General features: G+C 38.8%; 1 protein-coding gene and 1 pseudogene across 1 annotated transcript in view; one reads left to right on the top strand and one right to left on the bottom strand.

Annotated features, from left to right (window-relative positions):
* Positions 1–11,161: 11,161 nt before the first annotated feature.
* LOC115524801 lies at positions 11,162–11,861 on the bottom strand (annotated as a pseudogene).
* Positions 11,862–12,815: 954 nt separating this feature from the next.
* The window catches only part of TMEM135 (transmembrane protein 135), a 256,119-nt gene continuing 243,540 nt past the window's right edge, over positions 12,816–25,394 (top strand). The window contains exon 1 of the mRNA XM_030331443.2: positions 12,816–13,188. Within this exon, the coding sequence (XP_030187303.1) occupies positions 13,048–13,188 (141 nt within the window). The 5' untranslated portion in view covers positions 12,816–13,047. The remainder of the gene's footprint in view (positions 13,189–25,394) is intronic.

Genomic DNA, 25,394 nt, shown 5'->3' with positions numbered 1-25,394 from the left:
AAGATATTGTATTTCAGTCAGAAGTTAGTGAAAATAAAAATGAAATTGTCTTTTCATCCAAATTGATGGACTTCCCTGAGTTCTATTAACATATCTTAAGTTAATAGAATTAACTTGGTTAATAGGTCCTGGTTAATTGAATTTCCATGAGATTTCCCCAGAACAGAGGAAATGTGATACTTAAGTTTTCTAGAAGTGAAAAATAACATACTTCAGATTAAGATAGTTCACTAAATTCTAGCAGAATGATACAAAAAAATGAAATAAAGAGACATGATTAGAAACATACAGGGACGCCTGGGTGGCTCTGTTGGTTGAGTATCCGACTTCGGCTCAGGTCATGATCTCACGGTTCATGAGTTCAAGCCTCACCTAGGGCTCTGTGCTGACAGCTCAGAGGCTGGAGCCTGCTTCAGATTCTGTGTCTCCCTCTCTCTCTGCCCTTCTCCCACTCATGCTCTGTCTCTCTCTGCCTCAAAAATAAATAAACATTAAACAAAATGAAACATACAGTAAAATATCAGCAATAAGGAGAAAACTCTAAAAACTACCAGAGTAGAAAGACAAAAATAAAAAAAAATAAAAAAAGAATCAAATAACACTGAATATGTAATTAACAGTGATATGCAAGAAAATGATGGAGGAATATTTTTAGAATACTGAGGGGAAATTTACTTTGAATTTGTAATTTTATTTATAACCAAATAAATTATCAGTAGTTTGATGTAGAATGAGGGTAAAATAATGCTGTTTTTGGACTTATGAAGATTCACAACAATTAGCACTCAGGACCTAAAATAAACTCTAATAAGAAACAAAAAATCCAGAAGGAAGTGTTAGAATACAAGCATAATGTGCACTAATTGGGAAAAAATTAAACAATAAAGTAGTATATAAGACAAAAAAGTGAAAGAACTCTGTCCTGATCCCTTTACTTATTGTGTATTCTCCTACACATGTTTCAATGCCTGTGTAAATATGTACACAAATACATATACACAAAATACCTTTTCTTCTTTCAACAATGAGCTTATTCTGTATGAAAGAATTTGTGGGTTTTTCCCTCCTTCATTGGAATGTGATGAACATCCTTCAGTGTTGATACATGCAGATACACCTTTCCCTTTTCAGTATCCACATTCTACAATATGGATGCACCGTAATTTATTTATTTGACATGTCCCTAGCATGGACATTTAGATTATTTTTAATATTTGTGTTCTTACAGATAATGATGGAGAAAATTTTTTTGTCAGTATTTCTGTATAATAAAGGCCTAGAATTAGGATTTCTGGGTCAAAGGATATATGTGTTCAAAATGTTCATAGGTCCTGTAAAAATGACTTCTAAAAATACTACTAATTTATACTCAGACTACAAGTATCTGAGATGTAATACTTTAAGGGAGGAAATATTCAAACATGAGCATAGACACAAAACAGAGAGTTTGTGAGTTTTTTTTAGAAAAGAGAAAATAAACATTACTTTGAGAGCATATGACAGATGACTTTGTCCTCCAAACTATGTGAAAAAAAAAATCCTTTTGGGGCGCCTGGGTGGCGCAGTCGGTTAAGCGTCCGACTTCAGCCAGGTCACGATCTCGCGGTCCGTGAGTTCGAGCCCCGCGTCAGGCTCTGGGCTGATGGCTCAGAGCCTGGAGCCTGTTTCCGATTCTGTGTCTCCCTCTCTCTGCCCCTCCCCCGTTCATGCTCTGTCTCTCTCTATCCCAAAAATAAATAAACTTTGAAAAAAAAAAAAAAATCCTTTTCCAAAATTGATCACAAATGAATCCAAGGAGATTTAGTAACTCTTCAATTATTCAATTAGGTCTTATTCTACTAAGAGCAGACCGACCATCAAATAAATTCTTGTAGATAACTTTATCTTTCACAAGGTAATCTTATGAGGAAACCCTCTGCCTTTGGACTTGATTCTAACCATCATGGAGCACTGACTTAATATAGTCAAACTAATAAGATCCCAGATTAAAAGTATCTTCATTACCTTAGAATTTGTAATATTTGTAATATGTAAGAATGCAATTGCTGGGAAGATTTAGACATGTACTGAAGATTTTGGGAAAACAGGTATTGAAAGTGTAGAGAGAGAAAAAAATACAAATGGCCATTACTTGAATCTTCAAATGGAACTGTAACTATTGCGTGGTAACTATAGAAATTTAGGTATAAATGTATATTTTGAAGTGTATTTTACTAATTTAGCAGATACTTGAGTGGGCCTATGTGCTAGATTCCAGGTTAGGAACCAAAGACACTGCATCTATTTTGGAGGAAATGGCAGTTTTGAAGAACTTAACGCATTTGATATATATTAATTTTCTAAATTACTTTAAGCAAAAATGTACCTCCATTTTGCAAATGGGTGATATCAATTGCAGAGAGGCAAACAGTAACATTTATTTATTTATTCATTTAAACAATTTTTAAAAAGTTTATTTATTTATTTTGAGAGAGAAATAAAGAGAGCAAGCAGGGGAGGGGCAGAGAGAGAAAGGAAGAGAGAATCCCAAGCAGGCTCCGCAAAACCTGATGCTGAACTCAAATTCACAAACTGTGAGATCATGACCTGAACTGAAACCAAGAGTCTCACAAAATATTGTTTAAAAGAAAAGCAGTAGAACCTTCACAAACAAAAATAAAATGCTGGTACTCCATGTCATACGTACATTTTTTTTTTTTTTTTTTTGAGAGAGAGAGAGAGCATGAATGAGCAGGAGAGGGGCAGAAAGAGAGGGAGAAAGAGAATCCCAAGCAACCCCCACGAAGTCAGCTTAGAGCTGGAGGCAGGGCTTGATCTCACAGACTGTGAGATCATGAACAGAGCCAAAGTCAAGAGTAGCCACTTAACCAATGGAATCACCCAGGTACCCCATGCATAGATTTTCAAGAGTTGTGAACAGTTAGAAAAAAAAGTACATCTTCAAGGAAGGACACACGTGGGTAGCAACAAGAACACTGTGGATGTAGCTAAATCCTAGAATAAACAATTGTTTGAGTCTCATGGCCAACAAATAGGACACAATGGCCAAGTTTGGCCTCAGATAGGGGGAGGAGTAAACACTGTGTTTAGGGGCAAATAGTGTAATCTACATGTATGTTAGGCACAGCACAAAGTCATTAACTCCTCCTTTGCTTTTATATTTTCTAGCAAAACCAATTATCATTTATTAGGAAGAATAAAATTAAGGATAATTAAAGACCCAGGGGTGAGAAGACAATAAGAATTGAGCTATTTCCCATGAATTTGGGTGTCTAAGCTCAAGTAAATTACATCATAGAACTATAATAACTTGTAGATCTTGTAGACTTATGGGGCTTAGGGATAGTTTTGTGTACTCCTGGAGAGTTTGAGAAGACCAGAAGCAGGGCACCTGGGTGGCTCAGTCAGTTAAGGAGAAGACCAGAAGCTTGAGGCCGGGCTAATATTGTCCTTGTATTAAAAAAAGGGTAAAAGGCCATTTCTAGAACCAAATTTTCTATGTAGGAGTCAGTTATTTTTTCCCTCAAAATGTTACATTTTCACACTAGTATGCTAGGTGCGGAAGATAATATAAAGATGACAAATAGGGCATAGATTCTACCTGAAAGGTAAATAGGGAGCTAAGGAAGTAAACCCCAAACAAATAAGGCAATAAATAAGAAATTATAAGTAATGGATATTTTTGTCTTGCTTTTTCTTTAAGAAGAAGACATAGTGTTTTAAAATCTCTCTCCCTGGGGCGCCTGGGTGGCTCAGTCAGTTGGGCGTCCGACTTCGGCTCAGGTCATGATCTTGCAGTCCGTGAGTTCGAGCCCTGCGTAGGGCTCTGTGCTGACAGCTCAGAGCCTGGAGCCTGTTTCAGATTCTGTGTCTCTCTCTCTCTCTCTCTCTGACCGTCCCCCATTCATGCTCTGTCTCTCTCTGTCTCAAAAAAATGAATAAACGTTAAAAAAAATTTAAGAAAAAAAATAAAATCTCTCTGCCACCAAGGTCTTCATTTATTTACTCATTCAATATTTTATTAAATGTGTTCTATGTTCAAGGCACTGTGCTATATAGTGCTGAAAACAGCAAAGAAGAATCCGAAATAGATCTTGCCTTCAAGGAGCTTAGAATGAGAGGGAATTTTACTAAAAATTTTATTTATTTATTTATTTATTTATTTAAAAAAAAATTTTTTTAACATTTATTTATTTTTGAGACAGAGAGAGAACATGAACAGGGGAGGGTCAGAGAAAGAGGGAGACACAGAATCTGAAACAGGCTCCAGTCTCTGAGCTGTCAGCACAGAGCCCGATGCAGGGCTCGAACCCACAGACCTTGAGATCATGACCTGAGCCGAAGTCGGATGCTTAACCAACTGAGCCACCCAGGCGCCCCGAATTTTACTAAAAATTTAAATGTAAGTGTCTTAGTCCTTTGGGGCTGCTATTATGAAAATACCATAGACTGGGTGGCTTAAAGAATACATATTTATTTCTTGCAGTTCTGGAGGTTAGGAAGTCCAAGATGAAGGCACCAGCTGATCCTGTGTCTGGTGAGGACCTGCTTCCTGATTCATGTCTGGTGCCTTCTGGCCGTGTTCTCACCGGACAGTGGAGACAAGAGAGTTCTTTTTGGAGCTCTTTTATAAGGGCACTCATCCCTTTTTCAGGGGCTCCACCTCATGATCTAATCATATTCCCGAGGCTCCAGTTCCTAAAACCATCACATTGGCAGTTAGAATTTCAACATACAAATTTTGGAGGGACACAAACTTCCAGTCCAGTGCAGTAAGTGATGATGATCAGTTTGCATTTGTTCATTGAAAACAAGTTGTATGGTTGCACATATATTCATTTGAAAAAGAAAGGTCATGCCATTCACAAGGGTGAAGAAAAATCAACTAAGATGAACCAGTAGCCTGACACTGGGGTTGGTGTTTGTGGCAGAGACAGTGATAGATATTTAGCAAATCTCATTTCATCTCCTTTTGCTAGTCCCACAGGAAGACTACATTTCCCATCCACCCTTGAAGTTAGGTTGGGAACATGTAAATACATTCTGGAAATGGATGTAATCAGAAGTAATGTAAACCATGTTGAGTCCTGACCCTTAAAAATAAAAATAATCAATCAGTATCTACTAAAGCTAAACATATGCCTGCCCCATGACTAGCACCTCCACTCCTGTGTATGTGCCCAAGAGAAACAAAAACAAATGCCTACAAAAAAGACAAGTAAGAGAATGCTCGGAATAAGTTTAGTCATAATAGCCCAACATTTACAACAATCTAAATGTCCTGGAATGGAAAAACTGTGCTGTATTCATACAATAGAATAGCAAAGCAACAAAATACTAATGAACTACAAATACATGGACCAACATATACAAACTCCTGGGTGAGAGAGACCCAGACATGAAAAATACTAATGTATGCCTCCAGTAATGTAAATTTGAGGAAAAGGCAAAATGAGGCTATCGTGATAGAAGTCAGAATAGTGGTGACCTCTGTTCATAGATGTATTAACTGGCACTGGGCACCAGAACACCTTCTGGCGTGATGGAAAAACTTTTTTTCTGGATAGTTGTCTCAGGAACGAGGTCAAATGGAAAAATGTATCAAATGGTACACTTACATTTTTTATACATGACTATGTACAATAACTAAAAATTATGCACAAAAAAATCAAGCAAGCAAAAAAAAAAAAAAAAAGAAAGAAAGAAAAAGGAAAATTGACCACTGAAGGCTCAATACGGATGCATGACCCTTTAACCTTGAATCACTACTTGGAGGAAAGTTGCCCTAAAGAGCCAGCCAACCCACTTTGGACTTCATGTGAGCACAAAATAAATCTTTCTAATTTTAATCCCCTGAGATTTAGGGGCATATTTGTTATCTCAGCACAGCCTAATCTTTCTTGGTTAATACAGGGTTTATCACCCACAGACTGCCAAGGTCAGAAACCTGGTTTATCAGCACACCAGGGGAGGCTCTGCCTCTCATAAGCTAAGTGACACAGAGTAAGTTTAGAAATGAATGCATAAATCAAAACATCAAATTATTAAATTACAGGGAGGAAAAAAAGCCCTCTTACACAAACTAGGATGTCAGTGTTGCCATGAGCAAGCCCTTTCACTTCAGACAGACCTGCAGCAGAAGTCAAATTGTAATAAAAGTTTGCTTTATGCACCTGTTCTCCGAAAAAGATGAATTCTCAGAATTAAATGAATCCAAAGTTCAATGAAATCCCTCTGAAAGCCCTTGTGGATCTATTTCACGGTGAAGATCGTTTTGTCAGTGGGTCCAGAATACCCAAGGTCCTGGAACTAGTTTCTGCCCCTGTAGGCATATGCCTGACTTGTCTCAGTGGCTCTCCCTTTGTTTGCTTCCTATCCTTCAACTTTTCCTTCTAGGCATGTCATTGCATTCAGTCTAACTTTTTTAGGTGAATGTGGCTGGCCTCTGAGGCATTCCTTTTACCTATCTATTCCTATTGTGTGTAGATTGTGTGTTTTTCATATCAAAGAATAACCATAAGTCTTTTACTTATGGTAAAAGGAGTTCTAAGTCGGGGAGGATGGTGTCCTCAGTCGTAATTATAAGTACTGGTAACATCATCAAACTAACAGAGACACTGGGAATTCTATAGACAGTGTACCTGAATCTTTTGTAAGGTTATTTGAGAGCATTTTGTGGAATTCTTGAAGGCTTGAAGGACAGGGAGGAAATTCTTACCAGAGCCTAGAAAAAGGGATCCCTGTTATGTAGTAGAGGAAATTTTAGCAACACTGTTGCCTGCTAAATTGTAGGAAATAGAAAATACTCTAACAAACTGGTTCTTTTGGTTGATATTTCCAGGCAGAATGTTGAACTTTCATTTGACTGATTTTTTTTTTTAAATGAAGCCTGGTAAGATAGAGAGAGATGAAATTAAAAGGACTATTCAATTTTTTAAAGCAGAATTTATAGGAAATATAAAGAATCTAGGATCTTTGGGTTCAAAAGTAAAGCTGTTTTTCATTCTGAGCCTCTCCAGATGGTTAAAAGATTCTGAAACTAAGGAATTGCTTTAAGGCAAAGGTTAAATCCAGGGTGCAGCTGTAAGACTCTTTTTCAAGACTGTAGAAATATTTGATTGTTCTCCCTAGACCCTCTCAGCTTGATAAAAGGGCTTCTAATATTTTAAGGACATTTTCAAAAAACCTTGTGAGTCTCAGCTCAAGATGGAAAGTGTCTGTTGGTGTGGCTTTTTTAAGGGGTGTTTTTTTTTTTTTTTTCAACGTTTATTTATTTTTGGGACAGAGAGAGACAGAGCATGAACAGGGGAGGGGCAGAGAGAGAGGGAGACACAGAATCGGAAACAGGCTCCAGGCTCTGAGCCATCAGCCCAGAGCCCGACGCGGGGCTCGAACCCACAGACCGCGAGATCGTGACCTGAGCTGAAGTCGGACGCTTAACCAACTGCGCCACCCAGGCGCCCCAAAGGGGTGTTTATATAATTTGATATATAAGAATCTTTCAAGTTTTTAGAGAATTATGTTGGCAGAAGCATTATCTGTTTGGACTGAAACAGCATTAAGTATCAACACAACAGCTTTCAATGTTTTTTTGGCAAAAATGTATATTTACACCTTAAAAATTGAATGCAATATTTTAAATAAAATGATGTGAAGAAAAATGTGAAGTTATAACCAAAATTGGTAGAAGATCAGAATCATATGTAGCTATTTTGAAAACCTTGCCTAGTATCAACAAAGGGAGTGTGCATCTGAATATTGCTGGAATTAAGAGGTACCACAGTGTTATACCTAGTTTGAGCCATGCTTTGTCATTGTGTTCATGACTGATACCCATTTCTATGACTGCCTGTAAAGCTGAACAACTCACTGTTGCTAAATCCTCTGTCTGAAATCCTAAGAGCTCTTCCATTCTTTATTATTGACATCTTCAAAGCCAGAATCTTGCAAAAGCAACAGTTTTCAGCCTGGCATGTCTTCAAAGCCTTAGAATTCAGCCGCAAATTTCCAGATTCATTTCCTTCACACACTGTGCTTCTACTTTGAAGGAATGCTTTGCTTCACCTTGTTGATGAACCCTAAAGCCCCGTTATGGAATAGAAGCAACAATGAAGGCCCGAGAGAGGATCCAGCCAACTACTGGTCGTAGGCGCCTAAAAGAATAAATGGCTCATGTAGATACCAAGTGTAACATTACCTTTAAACTTAATGGTGGCATGATGAGAAAGAAGTCTTTCTTTTTTATTATTTTTATTATTTTATTTATTTTATTTTTTTAAACATTTATTTAGTTTTGAGAGAGAGATAGAACAGGGGAGGGGTAGAGAGAGAACGAGACACAGAATCTGAAGCAGGTTCCAGGCTCTGAGCTGTCAGCACAGAGCCCGATGTGGGACTCAAACTCGTGAACCATGGGATCATGACCTGAGCCAAAGCCGGATGCTTAACCAACTGAGCCACCCAGGTGCCCCTGAGAAGACTTTCTTTTAAAACACAGATCTTACAATACCATATAAAGAAATTTACAAATGTAAACTGGTTTACTGAGAACTGCTCTATTTTGCAATTTCTTTTTTCATCCTGAAGTACACATGGTCCTCCTTGAGAATTTACCAATGCCTTCCTCTTCTGGAGTCTTTACAGCAGCACCAGCATAGAGAATACCCTTTCCATTCCTTTGAATGCAATAGTTGCCTGAAATTGCCTTATACAATCCAATTCCTTAGCACTGTCACCTTTGGCCCCTGTGACAGTAATAACTGTGTTTTTCCCTTCTTAAATGTCTTTAAGGTTTAAGTCTCCATTTAACAGTTAACTAAAACAAAATTGCCTACTTTTAATTGTAATTTTAAAATTTCCTTAGCTATTGGTATATATTTGTTGTGCTCTATGGTAAACATAATGTTTATCATTGTGCATGCAAACTACATGTGCTATTACATTTAAAATCAACTGATAGTTGGCAACTGTATTGACTGGTGATTAAAATTCTATTTTTTAAGGATTGTAAATACTAACACGATTGTTTGTTACTTGTATTTGGCATTTTATTTTACTTTAAATACATGTTAGGAATTTGGGGATTGATGTGTAACATATTTCATTTTTCCTAGTTAAAAATAGGCTCCCGTTTAGCATTTTCTTACCGACTATCAGATTTTCAGGGATGGCTTATTGAAATTAAGTAGGATAAACCTGCATTGCTATTCCTGTAATTTCTTTGGACAGGTTTATGTTGTGTTTCTGATCCTCTCATATTTTGAATTGGAAATTTTAAATAATTTGTGATTATTTTGTTCTTGTCCAACCATTGTAGATTGGATATGCTAAGCCTGGAGATACCCTAATCATGAGAGCTGTATTTGGTCCTAGGAAAGATCCTGGACTTTGAATAGGGTAGGGTAACTGCATGGGACTTTAGGTTGTCCCTTTTGTGAAGGGGAAGGTATATTTATCCGTGGAAAGAAGAATGTGCCCAGAAATTTGAGTGACTAGAGGCATAGAAATATGGCAGACACTGCTCATTGTTCTCAGTATCTGTTTTTTCCATTTTGCTCAGCAATAAAACCCTAAATGTTAGCTGGGCATTTGTCCAACCAATTGAAAAAAAAAAAGCCCCATTTCCCAGCTTTCCTTGAAACTTAGTATGGCCATGTGACTAAGCTTTGGCCAATGGGATATAAGTAGTAGTTTGCATAGATCTTCTGGGAAGGTTTTTAAAAAATTTTTTTTTCAACGTTTATTTATTTTTGGGACAGAGAGAGACAGAGTATGAACGGGGGGAGGGGCAGAGAGAGAGGGAAACACAGAATCGGAAACAGGCTCCAGGCTCTGAGCCATCAGCCCAGAGCCTGACGCGGGGCTCAAACTCACGGACTGCGAGATCCTGACCTGGCTGAAGTCGGACGCTCAACCGACTGCGCCACCCAGGCGCCCCTGGGAAGGTTTTTTAAAGAGAAGAAGTAGGTCTTCTCTTCCTCTTTTGACTTCCTGGCTGGCATGTGGATGTCATCTTATAAGTTGGGCTGGAAAGCATAGTTAACAGTTGGTAAAGCAACCTGTCAGGAGTCTGGGATCACTGATGGTTATGGAGCCATCCTCCTAGCCTAGGGACTGCTAATGTTTACCTGAACTGAGAGAAACTTTTATCTTTTTACCCCTGCTATTTTGGGCTTTTCATCAATGAGCACTCCTCTCGTTGACTTTAAACAACTATCTTATTTTATCTTCTTGCCTATTTTTCATTCCCCCCCCCCTAGAATGCTAGTTTCATGAAAATAGAACCCCCCTTTTTAGTAATATGCTATAATTTTTATGCTATAATTTTATAGTAATAACTATGCAATGTGGCTATTTTTGTGAGGATGAGGAGTTTGATCTTAAAATAATGTTCCAGGTGAGGTTCATTTATACAGAAATTGCCATCATGGTTGATATTCAAAATATCTTTAGTGTTGTAAGACTCACATGGTAAACAAAACTATACTTATTCAGTACTGTATATGGAATGGTAAACAAAAAGGCAGTCATAACAGCTATTCCTTTTAAGAAGATATGCAGGTAATGGGAATGAACACTGGGGTATGAGGATAAGTTGATGACACAGTTAGCACAACTTAATTGGCATTCCTTTTGGGAGTGAGGGGTTAAACTCATCACAAAAAAGTGCTTTCGATGCATGGTGTTATATCCATCCTGTCATGTCATCAAAACAGACTTGTCAAGGAAGGTGAGGTGTATGAATGCTGGAGAGTTACAGAACTGTAATCAAGTGCAAGTATAAATAATACTAAGTAAAGTTTACCATCTGACAGGTGAAAACTACTCTCAATGCAATTAACTTACACTTTGCAGTATTCTAAATTATTCACATTGACAATCACATTCATTGTAGCACTTGCTGCAAGGACGGCATATATAACCAGTTGTTTTGGCTAAAATATGATGGGATGGCATTCCTTGGATTCTATGTAAAAGTAACAGTATGAAACATTCTAACAGCAATCACTGATAGGCTGCTTAAATGAATGCTATTTCTTTCTTTCATTGTTTTGGAAGGGCCCATTGAGAAGGGCAAGAAACAGAACAAAACCTCATACTATGCCGGTTGACTGAGCTGGAGAAGTGGAAGTTCCCTAACATCCAGATGGTATTTGTCATTTTATAAGGGGTTTCCTTCAAGTGGGACCACTATGTTGCCTTTGTTTCTCTCCAAGTGAGGAATACTCCTTAATATTATCCAAGCCGTTTACTTGCAACTTAAGTTTAATATCTGTAAATTTCTTTTTTTTTTAATTTTTTTCAACGTTTATTTATTTTTGGGACAGAGAGAGACAGAGCATGAACGGGGAGGGGCAGAGAGAGAGGGAGACACAGAATCGGAAACAGGCTCCAGGCTCTGAGCCATCAGCCCAGAGCCCGACGCTGGGCTCGAACTCACGGAGTGCGAGATCGTGACCTGGCTGAAGTTGGACGCTTAACCAACTGCGCCACCCAGGCGCCCCTGTAAATTTCTTTTTAATGGCATCTTTAGAGATAGCATATATCATCTCGTGTTATAAAGTGCACTTTCAGGACCCCAGAATTTAAATACTAGGTCTTCTTTCTTAGACTCTTGTTTTGAATGTGCATTATACAAAGCAAATTGGCAATCATTCAGAGACAGCAACTTCACAAAAGATGTGTAGGGGTCCTCTACAATATCACTAGTGTCACCCACCAACATCTGCTTTGCTTTCTCTAACAGTGATTTCTTTTGCCATCGCATAAACGGAAGAGAACGAGTTTCTTTCTTTTTTCTGATCTCGTGTAGATTTCCTTACTTTCATATCATTAACAACTTTGTTGACATCGTTGTTCATTTGTAACTCCAGAAACCCCAATACCAGGGGCTGCAGCAGGAGCTCAGGCTCAGACTCCGTGGGAGTGGGAGGAGGAGCGGGTCAAAACCTGGTCTCTCCTGTTCACATCTGAATCAAGGAGAGTTTACAACAGTGCCAGGAAAATAGTATGTGCTCAGTAAAGCTTTGTAGAATGAATGAAGGCTTGATTAGAACGGGAGTCCTCTAAAGGCAGTATGCTCCTGCTTTAAGAAGCTATAGAATTTAGGATTCCAAGGAACCTGGGTTATTATAGATGAGGAAACTGACATTTTAGAGGGGTTATATGATTTATAGGTCACACAGGTCCCTTGTTCTGCCAATTGATGGCCAAGCTCTCTCTATCGGGTATGAGTTCTAAGACCACTGTCCCCTCTACTCTGTCCACCATTTGGCCGATGATTGTCATGTGCGCTGCAGAAAGAACCGCTCAGTGGCTCAGTGGACAGAATGATCTACTGCCCTTTTCCCACACAGGAAGTGTACAAACTTTGCTAATAGATTTTTCAAACTTCTCAGACACCACAGAATAGAAAGCCCAGCAACCAGGAGCAGCGCGGTCTCAACCAGCAGGCAGCCTTAGCCATTTATTAATTGGTAGTCTAGGGAAGGGAAGGTGGCAGTTCTGAGGAGGAAGGCTGTCCAGACTCGTGGCAACCGTCTTCCTCCACCAGCTAGCTCCCAACAAAGACATTTTATCCCTTTCTTCCACTGCCCTCCGTTCTACTTGGCAGGCCTTTGAAGAGGGCAGAGACGAGTACAGTGTGACCCAAGTCACCTACCAGGGCTCTTCCGACGCAGACGTCGCGGGCCAGCTAGGGGCTGACGTGGGCAGTCGGGAGACAGGCGCGTCCCCGAGTCGCGCTCTCACGCTTTCCGCTCTCCGCACGGCCCGGGGCTCCGAGGGCCGGGCGCGCGCACGCTCCGCCTCTCCCCGCCTCCCCGGTGCGCGCCCCGCCCCCTCGAGCTGCGATACGCCGAGCGCTTAACATCCGAGGACTTTGGCCCAGAGTAACCCTGCTCGCGTGACCTTTCCCCTCTATTCTGCACCTCCAGCAGCCAGCCCGGAGAGTCGGCTGCGGTCGGGCGCGCGCTCGGCTACCTCTTGCCCAGCTGCCTCCCGAGCTTCGGCTCGCCCCCTTGCTGCCCGTCCGCACGGCACTCCGTCATGGCGGCTCTCAGCAAGTCCATCCCTCATAACTGCTACGAGATCGGCCACACTTGGCACCCTTCCTGTGGGGTCTCCTTCGTGCAGATCACCGGGGGCGCCCTGGAGGAGTCCCTGAAGATTTACGCCCCACTGTACTTGGTGAGATCCGTCAGCCCTTCCCCCACGGCGAGTTTAGTGTGGAGGGTGGGCCGTGGGACGCAGTCGTGCTTCCCAGCGGCCTGGGCGACTCATTCTGTGTCGGGCTCTCATTCGGAGGGGCCAGAGTGTTTTGGGGGTTGTGGGTGGGATGGGGGAGGTCGCAAGGGGACGGATATACCAAATGCTACACTCGGCGGGAAAAGGGGGAGGAGAACTTGATGTTGAGCTGTCATCCGAATGCCTGTTGATGGGAAGAGGATGGGCTCCCAACTTTAAAATTAAGTTAGGACACTTAAAATTGTGACTTAAGGGAACTGCAGTAATTTTTCTTTCTCTCGCCTTCTGATGAAGAGGAGTTTGTAGGTCAGCGAGACGTTGAGAAATGGCCCTCAGTTTTTTCTCATCTAATTCCCTCTCTAACCCTCATCCCCCTTTTTAAAGGGCAAATTTGACAGCAAATCCCTGCGGGCTCAGATCTTGTCTCAGTTTGGGATGACAGTATTGTGGCTTGATCGTTTTGCAAATGTTCTTGCAGGTTCACAGAGTAGACTCTGGTTGAGATTTTGGGTGCCAATTTAAAGGATGGTTCTCGACAGGATCAGTGAAGGTGATTAAAAGATCTGACTTTAGGTCACCCAAGCAATTTAAGTTTGGAGTTTTTAGTAGAGAATATTTGTAAATACATATATGTACCACTGAGAACTGTTAAAACAAGTTTGTGCTTAAATGTTTTCACCAGCATCTTTTTTTTCCAATAACCTTGTTCTTGATATTAGAGATGTATTACTTTGGCTATCAAAGTTCATCCTCTCATTTTCTTGCCCAGTGGAGTATGTGTCTTAAGAAGGCAGAGATCATATTTTGTATGTTTCCTAAGAGTTTTATTGTATATTCAGTGGATAATCAGTTTTTACTTCTCATTGAGTAATAATTTGGATTTATAGCCTAATATTTTTGAAAGTGTGTCAGGGCCATATCTGTGGTACTTCTTGAAAAGTCTGATTGTTTCTTACAGAGATAACAAAGAATATGGTAACTTTCTCTGGGCTTGCAGAAGTCAGTTTCACTTTTTATCATATAGACCCAGACATTAATATGTGTTAAGACACTGCCCCCTCTCCCATCATGTGAAAATGAAAATGAGAGTTTCTGATTTAGTAGGTCTGAATGGGGACTGAGATTCCTCATTTCTAACAGACTCCCAGGTAATATTGATGCTGTTGGATCAAGAGTCACACTTTGAATATTGTCTCTTTAGTGTCCTGTTAGGATGGTGGTTTGTATTTAGAATTAGCACAGTACTTCTGTAAGTGCTTAATAAATGTCTGAATGAGTACAGATGTGAATTAATGAACTCATGAATAGGTCAGGAGTAAGGAGATATTTGGCAGGCCTAAGGCAGTGCAAAAGAATGTTAGTTGTTACCACACACTCAGAACAAGTGGTACCCCTTTCCACACAATACACACATATATACACACAAACAACACAACAGCACGAAACAGTTGTTGAACTATTTTAACTGTAGGCCACCACTAAGATGAATGAAAGCTAGTGCCCCCATAATTTAGAATACAAATTTAGAATGCATAGTTGCCCATTTAGGGGGATGGATTCTATGTTGTTCAGGTTTTTAGGTGCCTTCTTTAAGGAAAACCTGCTCACTTAACTCACTCAGGTGGTTCCAAGACCCTAAGACTGACTGACTTTTTCTTCCTTCCTTTCTTTCTTTCTTTCTTTCTTTCTTTCTTTCTTTCTTTCTCTTCTCTTTTCTTTCTCTTTTCTTTCTTTCTTTCCTTCCTTCTTCCTTCTTTCTTTCTTTCTTTCTTTCTTTCTTTTTCTTTCTTTCTTTCTTTTCTTTTCCTTCCTTCCTTCCTTCCTTCCTTCCTTCCTTCCTTCCTTCCTTCCTTCCTCCTCCTTCTTCTTTTCTTTCTTTCTTTCTTTCTTTCTTTCTTTCTTTCTTTCTTTCAAGAGCAGGGAAGGGGCAGATGGAGAGGAAGAGAGAGAATCTTTGGCAGGCTCCACACCTAGCATGGAGCCCCGGGCTAGATCTCATGACTATGAGATCTTGATCTGAGCTAAAATCAAGAGTTGCTTAAGTGACTGAGCCACTCAGGCACTCCTAACACCATTTTTCTTTCTTTCTTTTTTTTAATGTTTATTTATTTTTGAGAGGGAGAGAAGAGCTTGAGTGGGGGAGGGGCAGAGAGAGAGGGAGACACAGAATCCAAAGCAGGCTCCAGGCTCTGAGCTGTCAGCACAGAGCCTGACATGGGGCTCAAACTCACGAGCTGTGGGATTGTGAGCTGAGCTGAAGTTGGACACTTAACCAACTGAACCATCAGGTGCCCCTAAGACTATTCTTAATTATGCTTTTACCAGGTGATTTCTTCAGGACCTCCAGATTGGGATACTGGCGTTTACAGGTAGCTGACTCCAGAGTACAACTCTTTGCACTTTTGGAAGGAATAATTTACAGACCTCCCTTTTCACTGACCTTTAGATGTTTATACTGTTCTTCAGGGTACAAATACGTTCACATAATGTTTATTCACTGTGAGCCATGTTATCTAACCTATTATCAGTTCATCACCTCTAGACTGAATAAACATTTAAAAAGAGTTGGAATTGTTAGAAATAAACAACTTATGGGCAGAATCTAGTTAGTTGTGAAAGACCTGGAAACCACCGACTGCAGAAATCAGTTGGTTAATGTGGACTTAGGTCTTTTTTTTTTTTTTTTTTTTTAATGTTCTTACACAGTTTTATTTTATGGAAAAAATAGTAATTCTACAACACTTCCAAAGTTTGATTCCACTTCCAAGAAGCTGTTCCGATTTCTGTATTTTAGTGTGGCTTAGAGGCAGAATCCTGGACCCTGGATCAGACTGCCCATGTTAGAATTGTAGCTCTCTACTTGCTAGCTGGGTAACCTCAGACAAATTACCTAACCACTCTAAGCCTCAATTTCTGTGTCTGCAGTATTGGAGAAATGGTAAATTTTAACTTGAGAGGTCTTTGTGAAGATTAAATGCGGCATAATATGTAAAGTGCTTCTGGCACGGAGTGTGGTCTGAGTTTGTAAAGGCAGTGGGTGAGCGGGTTTGCTAGAGAAAACGAGACCAGCAAAGGAGACCAGCAGTGAGACTTTTCAAAGTTTTTGATAATATACCATTTGTTTCTGCTTTTACTTAAAAAAAGAAAAAAAAAAGACACTGAAGTCATGAAGTGCCTGAGATATCTGTTTGGATTATTTGACCTTTGGAGATCTTGGAATTTGTCTTTTTTTTGGTGTGAGGCCTGGCTTAGGGGGTAGGGGTAAGGGACTCACTTTATCCTTCTATTCAATAAGTATATGATAATTTTTACACAATTTGTTATTACATCTTTAGAGATTTAACAGTCATTTGGTCCTTTTTTTTTTTAAATAAGCAATTGAATTATGACTTTTCCTATTCATTAACATGACATTTTGAGCTTGTTGAAACTTGTGTCTAATATGTGATTTATTTGATTGATCTCTGTTGAGTACAAATTGTCCTTCCAGCACATCATTTTTAGTTGAAAGTTGAAGCGTTACATTACACTAAACACTCCTCAACTCACCCTTTCCTGTAGCAGCTGTCTCAGTATAGCTGGCCAAATCTGGTTTACTATTGTTTGCCTCTTTAGTTATCATTGATCAGGGATAAAAATTAATAAGTATTGGAATATAGGATCTAAATAACTATGATCCATTATTGTTCATGTTTCTGAGTCAGTAGGTTCTTATTAAAACAGTTGTTTGGTTGATGAAAAAAACTTAAAACAGCCTTCAAATCCTTAATATGTATTTTTCAATGTAGGCATTATTTACTTTTGCATTGTTGCTAGAAAATTCTTTTTACGTCAAAGGGAGTAGTCCTCTATCTGGGAATACATTTGGTAGAGAGAGGAACCTACCTGGAGGAGTGAGAGGGCCAGAACCATACTGGTAATTCCTGTGATAACAGAATTTTCATCAGAATGCCTTCATATCCAACTCTAATTGATTCACTGTGATGCAGATTATTTTGAATAACCAGACCTCTTATTTACTACTTAGAAAATTATATTTGTCATAAACTTTGGACTCTAAAATGTTTTTTTTATTATTTACTGATAAATATTGATTAAAAATATATACTAATGAAGGGGATACTGAGGTTTGATGATTAGTTTTTATAATATCTGAACCAAGACTATTGGTGTTTGGAATATTTACCCCCTATTCACTTACCAGTTATTTATTGAGTCTGCTATTTGCAGCGTGCTGTTACAGCAGCTGTGTGCCATGTGGTATGGTAAAGAATAAAAAAAATGAATGGGATGTATTTCTTATATTGAGTTCATAGTCCAGGAGGGGAGGTAAGGCATGCAGTACCCTGTAACATAAATTCATTGAGATAATACTATAAGGTACAGAGCAAATGGTTTGAGAAATCAGAGGTAGATTACATTTGAATGGAAGATAAGGGGAAATTTAATGGGAAAGGTGGCATTTTACTGTCCTTGAAGGAAAAATATGATCTGGAAAGGTAGAAATAGGTGATGGATAAGGGAAAGAATGGCTTAAACTAAGACGTTCAGGTAGAATAGGATATAGTATGTGTTGGGGAATGGCAGATGGAATTTGGATTTTATTTGATATAGTAGGCAATCACTAAAAGTTGCCAACAGGGGGTGGTATGCTTGAGGTTGTTTCAGAAAGCTTAATCTGGCAGTGCTTTATAGAATTATTCGATTAGATTTAGTAACTCACTTTTAAAGTAGGGGAAAAAATTAAATGATGCTATATAATTATAAGCCTTGTTTATTGGGATTTGTAGAAGGTAGTGCCTTGGAGAAAGTATTTTCAGTGAAATAGGGTGGATTGCTTTGGGGCATTTTGAATTCTAGCTACTAGTGTAATTTATGAGTGGAGAATGACCTGGAGGCATTGGGAAATGTGGAGTTGCTATTCTAGAGAGAAGATGGAGCTAGAGATTTAGGTTAAGATGTCATAAGAATATAGATGAGAGTTGAAGTTATGGTAGGTCAATAAGGAAGAGAGATCCTTAGGCCAATAAGGGAGAGAGTTTAGAAAGAGAAGATAATCCGAAGAATGTTTGTTTTTGGAGTAGAGGAAAAAATATGAAAGAAGCAGTCAGAGGTATGAAGAAGTTAAAAAGAGAATGTTGCAGAAAAATCTTGAGCAGGGAGTTTTGGGAGGTGTTAAAAAGTGGGAAGAGCGTGGGCTTGAATCTCAGTGCTGCCACATATTAGCTTAGTGACCTTGAGCAAGGTTCTTAACATATTTGAACCTCAATATTCTTATCAAAAAATGGGGGTAAAATATCTATCTCATATTTTTTAGAAATATAAATCAGTACTTGTTATTCTTCTGCTCAGAACTCTCCATTGGTTTTCCAACTCGATTAATGTGCAAGCTTTACCATAGCCTAGAGTCGTACGTGACCTCACTGTTGCTTGTTTGATTGCATATCATACCATTTCCCCCTTTTATTTACCTCCACCAAGATACAGTTTCATGATTTATTTTATATTTTTGAACCTGAGTTTTATTATTTAGAATAGAGAGCTCTTGATTTCTGAGGAATATGTTAAATTGGACAACAGAGTGTCAAAAAATGAACATTTCTAAGGAGTAAACTAATACAAGGTGGCTTCCTCTTTTTATGAGTTTTGACTTTGAGAGGAAGAAATCTTGCCTTATATTTGTGCATAAGCAATATACATATAAGTAATTTCTTTTATTGACTATGACAAGACAACCTGGATTAAAAGACTGAAGCACAGACTTATATCCAATTAATCTATGTTGGTGAGCTGTGATAGTGATAAAAAAATGTGGTAGGACTTTGATGATAGATTTATAATCTGTTCATCAAATGTTAATTGACTATCTACCAGGTACTGTGTTAGGTGATAATTAGGGAAGGGGAGTTAATTGAAGTGACTGCTTAACAAAAAGCTAAATAAAAAGGTTTTGGAGAGTTTTTTCAAAACATATTGGTACAATTTCTTGCAATATGTGTATAGTATGATGTTGTGAAAATGTTTATATCCCTGAGACTGTAGTAGCCACATAGTAATGCATAATATTAGTTGATGCTTTTGATGATTAGGGGCCTTAAACTATTTCATCATAACGTAGTATCATGTTAAAGATTTGTTTGAATCTCTGTTGATACAAGGTCAAACTTTAAAATTGTCTGTTGGTTTATCATTAATCTTAGCTTTTTTTTTTCTATTAATTGATCTTCTCTCAAAGAGTGTTGTCATTTGAATTTTTTAATGTTTTCCTTCATGTTTAATATGTTTCATCTTGGGAAACTAAGAGTATAGTTAAAGTGTATTCCTTAATGAGCCTGATTTATTGGTGAATTAAATTAGTATTGTCAATTGGTATTACAAACTGTATATGGTACTCTCTTTCCTCATGATTATACCTGAGGAGAATCAATAATTGAAGTGAATGAAAGAAGATTTTAAGTAATTTAGCTTTTAGCTGCATTGGAAAATATTCAGTAAAATGAACTTACATGTGAAAAGAAGTGTGAAAGGAAGGAAGAATGCTAGATCAAGTATCTAGCTAGCTCAAGAATGCTAGCTCAAATATATTTGAGCAGTTTCTGAATTCTTAAATTCAGAATGCTGAATTTACAGTGTTTTCAACTTACTACCATTTATTTTGTATAGTCTTTTGACTTACTACATGTGTCAGGTTGCACTGGTTTATTGATTCTAGCTCTATCTTGGCAGTGTGGATTGCGATTAATCCATTTTGGGAGTTGCCTCAGAGATACCTTTGTATCTTTTGGCAGTGGTGGAAGAAGGCCTGTTCCCATCATTAGCGATTTCTAAACCTTGAAGAAAGTAGACATGGGACCATTTTTTTTCAGACCTGTGTCTCAGAAACTCTCACATTAATCAGGATCAGAGTGAATTTCAGAGTGTGCTCATAGTTCCATTTGGAGCCCATGGAGTGTTAATGTAACTGTATTTACTGAAACTTATTTCCTCCCACTCTCCTACCTTTGTTTCATTCTTCACATGTTACAGATTGCCTACAGTGAGTCAGAAATACAGTGGTGGGGGAACAAGATGTACTTGGACATTACAGTTAAGGGGAAAGATAAACTTGAATAGACAAGAAAATTATTTAAACTGTGGTAAGTGCTGTTAAGAGGTACAGGGGGTTACTAGAGGGTGTTACAAGAGGACCCATTCTGGTATGGTAGGTTTGGGAGGGCTTTCCCAATGAAGAGACACAGTGAATATATGAATATATATTAAGTACGTGTATATTAGGTTTACCACTTACGGCACAAAACCCAAATTTTACCATGAGGAAATTGAGAGAAAAAGAAGCAATTACTTTATAGAGAGTATTTAATGATTTCTTAAATCCAATATCCTGGCCAGGATTTTGATTTCTTTCCTTTTGACTTTGGCTCTTGTTTAAACTTGAAACCAAAGGCAGTTATAAGGTATCTCAGACCGTACATAACACCTTGATTACTAGATTTGCTGAAATTGAACCTCCTTTCGTATAAAATGTATATTTTAAATCAAAGTAGTCAGGAGTTTTCAGTTACAAAGGATTACAAATGTCTGTTACAAATGTTAGAAAAGCTGTTTTAACCTGTTTGTCTTCACTCATCTAAAGGTAAATCAAGGATGTTTAAGACAAAATTATGGGATCTAGGAAGTTAAGCATCTTTTTAAAGCTTTCTTCTTCTGTGCTCTTTTCTTTTTTTCTCATAGTTAAATTAGTGGTTAAGTTTCTTTTCTGGTTCAGGTAGATGATTAGGGTTATCCCCATTAAAAAATAATAAGAGGTGTTAGATCTATCACATAGTTGCTAATTATTAGGCTTCAGTATGAGTGAGTTTTAGCAAATATATCAGTACAAGTGCAGTTTTGGAGAATGGCTTTGTTTTCTGTTAATGGAATTTTGTATATCAACCAATGATGAAGCAGTTTGGTATTTTTCAGTCTGCATGATTCCCTGATATCTGTGATTTCTTGCTGAAGTTGTCCCTATTTTTCTGGCTTGAACTCTTTAATTCTATTTTAAGGATTCAATTCAGTATACCCAATATTATTGGAGAGATTGGAATATATGGGCATACTTTGTTTTTCATCTGAATAAAGTTCTTCAATAAGAAGTGTATTATTAGAAGTTTTCTTCATTAATTAAGGTATTTCATATTAGAGTCCATGATATTTGTGCTTAAGTATCTAGAAGATGGCAGGGTATGAAAAATGTTTTGGTTTAAGATTACAGTATTAGGTGGAAGTAACAGGTGTATATTCTCAGTAGGTGGAGAACAGGTGTGTGTTCTTAAGACTCCCTACCCCTACATTACCAAAAATACTAATATTACTTGATTTGGAACATGGGTATAATTTACATAAGGCTCAATCTGAACCTTGTTCTTGATCATATTTTGTCTCAATATTATATTTAAAGTATACTTTCAAGTTTGTCTTTATTTAAATTTTTTTTAAAGTTTATTTTGAGAGAGAGAGAGAGAGAGAGAGAGGAAGCGAGGGAGGGACAGAGGAGAGGGAGATAATCTCAAGCAGGCTCCATGTGAAGCTGATGCAGGGCTGAATCCTATAACCAAGGGATCATGACCTGAGATGAAATCAAGAGATGCTCAACCCACTGAGCCACCCAGGAGCCCCTGTAGTTTATAGTTTTAACCCTAAAAGCAAAGATGTTGGGGGCGGAGCACTGGGGTGGCAGAGTCAGTTAAGTGTTCGATTTTTGATCTCAGCTCAGGTCATGGTCTTGCAGTTCATGGGTTTGAGCCCCACTTTGGACTCTGCGCTGACAGCCTGGAGCCTGCTTGGGATTCTCTCTCTCCCTCTCTCTCTGCCTCCTCCCTGCTTCTGCATACTCTCTCTCTAAGTAAATAAACTTTAAAAAATATATTTGAAAAAAAAATGAAGATGTTAGAAGCAATTTAAATGTAGTGTATTTGTTGGGGTTTTCCAGAGACGTAGAACCAAAAGGGGTATGTATGTGTGTATGTACACACACACACACACACACACACACACACCACACACACAAAGAGACTTATTAAAAGGAATTGGCTCACACAGTTATGGAGGCCGAGAAGTCCCAAGATCTATAGTTGGAAGTTGGAGACACAGGAGAGCCAGTGGTATAAGTTCCAGTCTGAAAGCCCTCAGGCTTAATAAGACCCAAGAGGAGGGGATGTTTCATTCTGAGTCTAAAAGCAGGGAAAAGGCTAATGTCCCAGCTTGAAGGCAGGCAGGCAAGGGAATTTCCTTTACTCAGCTGTTTTGTTTTTGTCAGGTCTTCAATTCATTGGATGAGACCCATCCACCTTAGGAAGGGCAATCTGCTTTACTTAGTCTACTGAAAATGTTAATCTTCACTAGAAACACCTTCACAGACACACCCAGAATAATGTTTGATCAAATAAATGTCTGGGCATCCTGTGGTCCAGTCAAATTGACACATAATTAGCCAGCACATGCAGCATAAATTTATTTGTTACAGTAAAGTAATTCTACCTCCTTTATTATGCTAAATATTTTAAAAAATGGGTCTTATTATTTTTAAATTTTTCTTAAGGTTTATTTATTTTGAGAAAAAGAGCAAGAGCAAAGGGAGGGGCAGAGAGAGAGGGAGACACAGAATCCAAAGTAGGCTCCAGGCTCTAAGCTGTCAGCACAGAGCCCAACACAGGGCTTGAACTCACGATCCATGAAATCATGACCTGAGGTGAAATTGGACACTTAACTGACTGAGCCACCCAGGGGCCCCAAAATGAATCTTTCTTATTTCTTTATTTCTTTATTTATTTATCTATCTATTTATTTAAATGTTTATTTTTGAGAGAGAGAGGGAGACAGAGCACAAGTGGGGAGGGGCAGAGAGAGAGAGGCAGAAACAGAATCCGAAGCAGGCTCCAGGCTCTGAGCAGTCAGCATAACCTGAAGTGGGGCTCGAACTCACCAACTATGAGATCATGACCTGAGCCAATGTCGGATGCTTAACTGTCTGAGCCACCCAGGCACCCTGTGGTCTTATTTTTATAAAAGATTTTGAAATTTGTTAGAGGAAAGATGTAGGCAGTCTTTTGACCCTAGATGAATATCCTACTCTAGTTCTGGTCTTTGAAGTTTTGTTTTTATTTTGAAGCTGGTGGTGCTATAAAAATGTGGTTTAGTTTTGATTCTCATAAGGACCAGGTAACTTCCCTGAATAATGCAGTGTAGCTCTTTCCTGACCATGTAATAATTAGGTTATAGTGAATACTCCTGATATCTACTGATTCTGTTACTGATGGATCTAATCTACTTCAATTGCTACCCCAGGAAGTGAATGGGGAAGCCCTGCTGTGCTGCCCAGGTGAACTATTCTATCCTGGGAATCCTGAAGGGGCTGGACAGATGGAGAGGACAGCTCCTGGTAGGTTTTGCCAACACTGTTGTGCAACAAACTCGGATAAACTCTTGGCAGGAGAAGCCAGTAACTCAAGAGATGAGGGTTTGGAAAAGAGAAAGGGAGAAATTATTTTGGGTGCTGGCAGTAGACAGGAGAAGGTGTTAGGCTCAAACCTTAACAACTGACCTCTCTGCCCACACTTAGAGATTTGTAGAGAGAGGTTGGGGGGATATGGCCTTGAGAGCAGGCAGAGAACACGTGATCATGGGTTAGGGTTGGCATGTGTTCAGCAGTGACCATGAGCAGCGAAAGGGATGTGTGGGTGTGTAGTTTTCTAGACATTCTGTTGCTATCAGTGCTTTTCTGGTCTGGTGGTTGGAATGTTCCTGTCATTGCCAAATGTCTTCCTCAGTGACTGAAGAAAGTGAGATAAGAAATAAGCACAATAGGTTTTAGTTAGAGCAAGAGTGAACCAGTCTTCTCTCTTTCTGATTTTAACTGTTAGGATCTATAGTTGAGCAACAGGGCTCCCTGAAAATCCTGCTATAAGAGAAGGCAGGATGAGGCCATGAAGTATAGCTGAGTTCTTAATTGCCATTTATTTTTTCAAACATCTTAATTACCACAGGCAGAAATCTCTGCACATTACTTAAAACTTGCACAACACAAAGAGGAACTTGGGTTGGGACGGGGAGTGATTGTGCTGAGTGAAGGAAACTAACATTTTTAAGTGTCTACTATGTGCCAGTTACTCTACAGAGTATATTTGTCATCTCATTTATTTAAAAAGTACTGACATGTTGGAAGAAAGAAAAGAGTAAAGTTTGCTGCACAAGTAGTGGATGCTACTTTCTTCTATTAGGATTAGTTCTTTTTACTTGCTGATTTAGTGGTATATTAATGTTGTGTTTCCATTGTCTTTCATTTTTTACTTTTGTAGACTGAGAACGTAATTTCTCCCTCTGGAGCCATCATCGAGCCTTAGTCTTCCCCCGAGGTTAGGACACTGGTATATGTATATACCAAATTTATGAATATCCTGTTATGTTATTTATACATCTCAGTTGTGTTTCCCCTATATTTTTGTATTTTTTTTCCAGGATGGACAGCCTAAACTCCTATAGGAGATAATAAATCATACATTTCTATTTGTAACATGCACTATGGATAAGTGTTATTTGTCCTCATTTAGAATAGTCAGAGCAGGGGAGGGTCAGAGAGAGGGAGAGACAGAATTGCAAGCAGGGCTGAATCCACGAACTGTGATATCGTGACCTGAGCTGAGATCAAGAGTCTGATGCTTAACTGACTGAGCCACCCAGGCACCCACCAACTCTTTCTTATTGTGAAGAATTCTCACTTCTTATTTTCCAAAGGAACTAGGTTTGTCAGTCCCTCTAGAAATAGTCTTCTAGAAGATTTAGTGATCAAACTCTGGGGCCAAGAAAGACTGCTGAATTGGACTTTGGTACTAATAAGGCTAAGATCATGGGGTTAGCTGTTTCGAGGAGGGCCAGTTAGCTTTGTTCTAGTCCATGGCCATAGGCTATAATTCAAATAGTAGTCTGCCATCTCTGTGATAAATGTGCTGCACTAATTGAATGGGGAAACAGACAAGGGAATGTAAATGAATAAGATTAAATGCATATAGGTCTGAGAGATGTTTAATAATGATATTTTTATAAAGAGAAACTCCTAAATTGGGGGCTCATAATTATAATTTTGCATCACACGTCAGTCTGTAGCCATTGTG

Source organism: Lynx canadensis, chromosome D1, assembly GCF_007474595.2.
Source record: "Lynx canadensis isolate LIC74 chromosome D1, mLynCan4.pri.v2, whole genome shotgun sequence".
NCBI classification, from domain to species: Eukaryota; Metazoa; Chordata; class Mammalia; order Carnivora; family Felidae; genus Lynx; species Lynx canadensis.
This window is presented reverse-complemented; position numbering and strand designations above follow the sequence as displayed.